The sequence below is a fragment of the Acyrthosiphon pisum genome, chromosome X (assembly GCF_005508785.2).
Source record: "Acyrthosiphon pisum isolate AL4f chromosome X, pea_aphid_22Mar2018_4r6ur, whole genome shotgun sequence".
Taxonomy (NCBI): Eukaryota; Metazoa; Arthropoda; class Insecta; order Hemiptera; family Aphididae; genus Acyrthosiphon; species Acyrthosiphon pisum.
The window spans coordinates 26718210-26724130 of NC_042493.1; the positions used below are offsets into that span (position 1 = coordinate 26718210).

General features: G+C 24.1%; 1 protein-coding gene across 3 annotated transcripts in view; it reads right to left on the reverse strand.

Annotated features, from left to right (window-relative positions):
* Positions 1-663: 663 nt before the first annotated feature.
* LOC100302446 (RNaseP protein p30-like) overlaps positions 664-5921 on the reverse strand; it is an 11837-nt gene continuing 6579 nt past the window's right edge. Inside the window, 7 exon segments of one of the 3 annotated variants that reach the window (NM_001163135.1) lie at positions 1253-1471; positions 1473-1485; positions 1551-1630; positions 2176-2243; positions 2299-2502; positions 3869-3937; positions 5489-5563. In NM_001163135.1, the coding sequence (NP_001156607.1) occupies positions 1426-1471; positions 1473-1485; positions 1551-1630; positions 2176-2243; positions 2299-2502; positions 3869-3937; positions 5489-5563 (555 nt within the window). In that variant the 3' untranslated portion in view covers positions 1253-1425. 3 annotated transcript variants of the gene reach the window in all.

Consider the following 5921-nt stretch of genomic DNA (forward strand, 5'->3'; position numbering starts at 1 on the left):
GAATATTAACATATTGTTAAACATGTCACTGAATTAAATGGTTAAACAAGTATACAAAATATTCGGATGATATATATAAATATACAATATTAAATATTATAATATTAAAAATGTTCCTGAAAATGTTTTGAAAATATACCACTGAAATTGCATCTATATGTTGCTTAAAATATATTCACAATGATAACAGTGAAACATTGATACAAACCATTATCAAAATATGTGACAAAATTAAAACCCCATATTGTTAAAAAATGGTCATTAACGTCTTTTGAAAACATAAAGCTAATAATATTGTAACAATAAGTGTTGTTTAAGATATGTTGAAAATACTTCAGAGAAATATTGCTACAAAATATTTAAAAATGTGTTACAACCTAAAAGTAAAATTTTGAGAACATGTGTTTTTCTCTGCCAAATCATGATTTGACAATATGTTTACAATATGTATACACTTTCTAAACATAATATCTGAATTTTGTGACAATGTTTTTGTGGTTCATGAAATGTTTCCAAAATATTTTTAAAATGTATGATTGCTGTGGGATGCAACTAAAATTTTTACATACAGTCAACAAATGGTTTAATGTTTTTTATTTGACTAGTTATGCCAAAATTCAAGAATACCAAATTTTTATTTTCATGCGATAAAAATATTATCGCATGCAACTAAGTTTATCACAATATCAAGAATTGGGCAATTTTACTACTGTAGAGCAATAGTTATAGAATAATTATGACGGAATCATTTTTATTCCTTAATTTGTTATAGACCTGGTGTTCTTAACATGTGGTCTGCGACACTATTGTCTTTCTGATCATACACACACACACATACACACAATATACACTAAATATATTAATACCTATATATTATTATTTAATTTTATTGAATTATTAGATATTTTAGGATTGTGTGTGATGACTAATGAATATAGAAACTTTTGTGTAAAAATATGTGCAAATGTTTTTAAAAATGTGAACAATTAAGACATTAAAATTAATTTTTTTTCTCATAAATTCGGTGGTCCAAGGCTTTAAAGATTATTTTTACAGGAATCTGTGTGCCACAAAAGGTTGAGAACTGCTGTAATAGATAATAGTTGTTACTACAAATTGTAGGTTTATTTGTACAAACTACAACACTATTTAATATTTAATTATCGATATTGCCTATTGGTTTATGTATTAAATATATTATTTAACAATCTTGGTAATATAACATTGTAAACAAATACAAATATGCTTCTTGTCCTGGAAATTTGTTCTTCATTTTAATCAATCTAAAATAATCTAAAATACAATTTTTTGTTCATCAAAAATAAAAATAAACAATTTAATAATATATAAAAATGTATAATTAAAAAGATATTTTTAAAATATATTATACATAGGTACGTCTTATTTTATAAATTATTTACAATATTATGATGTTATTTTTCTTGGTTGCTTCTTAATTGCAGACTTATCATTTTTTTTTTTCATCTGTAATTTATAATTCATATTATATTTGTTTATTTAATACTTTAAAAATCATATTTAAAACATACATCTTTGTAATATAATAGAATAACATCCTTGAGTGATTGATTCTTTTGACTGTTTCCTTGAAAGACCTAGTAAAATACCTCTGAATTTTCGTTAAGTTTTTTATATTAAAATCAATAATAGAAATGTAATCTGTTTAATTTATAATCAAATATTTAATTACTGATGAATCTTTAATAGTAGTCATAAAATGTCTAATGGCATGGAATAGTAAAAGAAATAAAGTTCATATCATAAATGAAATGCATTGTAGTAAAGAAAAAGATATTTTTTCAATATTTAAATATAGTTTATAAAAACACAAAGAAATTGAACAACGTTGATAACTATTAATAAAATGCATGTTTCTATTATAAAATACCAAACAAATATTTTAAAAAACAAATAATAATAATTTTTGTGGCATACTTAGTTCTTAAAAATATAATGTCTTTAATATGTGCATAGAACATAGGTTGTTTGATCAATATAAATATGTATTAGACTTTTATCAAAACGTTTGATGAAAATATTGCCTGTTTATAGAATGGTACTACTTGGAACTTTTCTGCAAAATAATACTTATTCATATTTCCTACAATAAACGTCAACATCCCAAAAAACTTAATTTTTTAACACAAAGGATACAAATTCATCACATCATGAGGATTACGTATGTCTAATTTATTAACTGCCCCACTCGAAACGATTACATTCTGAAATAAAAATACATTTAAAAAAAGTCATTTTCATTTAAAAGTTTTTTTTTACTTTTGATTTTCCTTTCATGTGAAAAAGATGAGCCAAACTTAAAGTATCTTGACGAGCAATATGATTAACTAACATAGGTGCATAGGATACTTCAAAATATATGTTTTTTTCCATTGCGATTGTATATTGCTTTGGAGTTATAGATGTTTTTATATTACAAGTTATTATGTTAATAGATGAAGTCGATGAAGAAGTCAGTATATCCTAAAAATTCAAATTTGTAGTAACAAAATATATAGATACAGATACATGTCATAAAATAATCATACACTTATTATATCAATGCAAAAGCATAAATATGAATTTTCATACATTTTACACATTTTGACAACAAAAGTACATAATGCTCATAAATGGTAGTTCATATTTGTCTTTTCTTATGCACAATTTAATATAATATAAAAAATTAATAGGACGTCGCACCAGCATGTATTGTCTTATTAACGCATAATATATTATACCGTACGTCCAGTATTTGTGTTGTCAACGTGAATAATATTTAAAAAAAACTCATCATTCACATTAAAATATCCTAATAAAACCAACAATAGAACACATTATATTGTATACTTTTAAGTTTTATAATGCGTCAATAAAGTCTTATATTTAAGCTAACAACACAAAATTGAATCTGGTGGACGTTGAACAATTGAACCTACATTTAAGTATATTATGCATTAGTAAGACGAGACAACATCCTCTTAAATTGTAAAATATGTAAATCTATTCTAATATACAACAATTCCTATTTTTATTTATTTCCTTTCAATACATTTAGAGCAACCAATCTTATTTGTTGTGTCAACATTAAAATGCCAAAGCTTACATTTAGATAAACAAAAATACATATTATATATAGTTCGATAGTTTTCTTATACCCTACTCAGAATCTAAGTATACCTCAATGGTTGTCAGTTTTTGTCCGCGATAGTCAGATGCTATAGTCAGAAGAGTTGGCTGACGAGGTATATTTTTACTCTGAATAGTGTTAAAATATGTTAATTTAAATTACTATAATGTGTTTCACAACAGCTGCAACTCGTTACTAACGCGCATCGTGGTAGTTTTGTCTCAAATCAGGTGTTTTCAATCTAGGATAGAAATATCTTCTTTATCAATTTTAAATTTGCCGCGAATTTTTACGCGCTAGTTTTAGAAACCCTAATGAAAAAACACAATGAGGTGAGTTAGCGTCGAGTCAAAATTGTTGTGAAATCCACCATAGGATATTTATCATACCATATGTTGATATTATATATAAATAGAATAGCAGATAGTCACTACTAAAATATCAGATAATAATAATTGATGATTTCTTACAAAATTAAATTTCATTATATATCTCTACAACTGGACAAACAAGCAAATAAATTTTTTTTAAATATAACGTTTAAAATAAAAAAACTTTATTGTTATTGTATTTGTATGGCCAGAACATTTAACAAACTGTTGTTATTTACAATAACACTGAATACATAAACAGACTAAGTTAGATTTTTGCATAATATATTTTTTGTACGATAACAGTGTAGAATACAAAAAGTAAAAAAATAATAATAATAGTCCATACCTGAAAAACTTGATCATTTAATGGTTCTACTGCAAGAATATTATACGATTTAAAATTTTGAGAACTTGACTATAATAATAAAAAAAAAAATATATATTAATTTTATTAAACAGCTCAATTATTGTATATTATGGATAAAATAGAGCATATTAGGACAATTCAAAAATTAAAATATTAAGAGTAATATTTTTTACGATTCCTCGGCATACTAAAGCTATTACCAAACATAGTATACTCTGCCTAGAGTCCTATGAACAAAGTCAATTGAATCAAATTATTATTTAAAAAAAATAATGAATATATATGTTTGACATTATTGTATTTTTATTTTTATAACAGTGCACTATGTAATTTTTTCTTGTTTCATCCTAATTTTAATTTAAAATGGAAAATATTATATTTAACGAAAAATGTAATACTTTTATATTTAAATAAACGGAACGGTGTAATATTTTAAATAAAGTAAAATTTAATGAACAATGCAAAAATGAAAATAATTTTAAATTATAACAAATTAATTAATAAATATGATGTTATGTCTATATTATCTGGGACTGAAAAATGAATATGTATCTGACCATAAGGTCACAAATACTAATTAGTCTATGAGAAGCAATGTAGACATTTTTCAATTTGGGTAGCCAAGGATATAACTATTTCACATGAAAGAATAAAATAAAACTATGTATAAAATACATTTTAACACACAAGTGTAGTTACAAAAGTTCTGGGAAACTTTAAGTGCATTTTATATTAAATACCTTGCCTATTTTAATAGATATAACTAGGGCTGGGATTTATATGTAATAAAAAACCAAAAATATGTACATATATATGTAATTAAAATTGCCAAAATATGTAGTATAAAATAAAAAATATGTACTAAGGAAAATTAAAAAACTATGTTCAAGTTTTAAATTAAAATACAATTCTAAATAATTTTTGAATAACAGGTACAATTAATTGTTTTTTATGTCTAATTAATTTAATTTAAAAAATATAATATTTTGTGGTAAAAATTAAAAAATATGCAATAGTAAAAAAAAATATGTTGTTAAATTGAAATACAATTAATGTTTAATCAATTTAAAGTGAAACAATGACAAACCATATATTGTTTTAAATTTTCAAAATTAAATGTACGGAGATTTGGTCTTAGCAATGACTTAGTCATCAATAGAAACCCAAATAGGACCATTTTGAATCAAATGAATGAACACAAGAACTGATAGTCTTATAGGTACTGTTGTAAATTCGTAAAAAATATTTTGTCAAATAATTGTTGAACATTTATATTTTATTGGAAAATTATTAATTTTTGTGATTTTTGACCATCATAATTTAATGATTAGGACTGCTCTCCCCTTTGGATTCACATATGGTAATATATAGTGATTCATATAAAAATAATATTAGGAGTGCTTATAGAAATATTTTTTAATTTGTTATGTTTATTGAAATTAGACAGCTATTTTTAATTTTTATACTTTATCTACTTTATCAATCTTCATTTGGTTATCGTGCATAATGTACACTTTTCCTATTGTCACCACAAAATTAAGGCACTGTGCGCCAAATTGCCCAAATTTCTATTTTGCCTGTAACATATTTATTACTCACAATTCTGTGCAGCTGCCCAATATTTGATATTTGTACTGTCAATCGATTAACTATTTTCAATTTGAAATCATCATGCTAAAAAAAAAATAGATTTTATCATTCTATGATTAATTATAATATCGATGGTTAGAAGGTAAAAGGGCGTAAGCGCCAATTTCCAAACTGTTCAGGAGAGCCGAAAAACAGATATTTTTACATGAACTGTATTACAACCTTAGAACATCGTATAACACTTCGATTTGAGACTTATTATGACTTATAATGAGTTTTTACGTATTTTGTATTGATTAATTTTTCATAATTATAATATATTTGTGTATATAAAGCCAATTTAAAAAAAAAATGACTCTTACGCCCCTATTTTTCTGATCGTGGCTCTTACGCCCCAAAGATGTTCTATTGACTATAATGGCTTCCATAGTTTAATATTTTT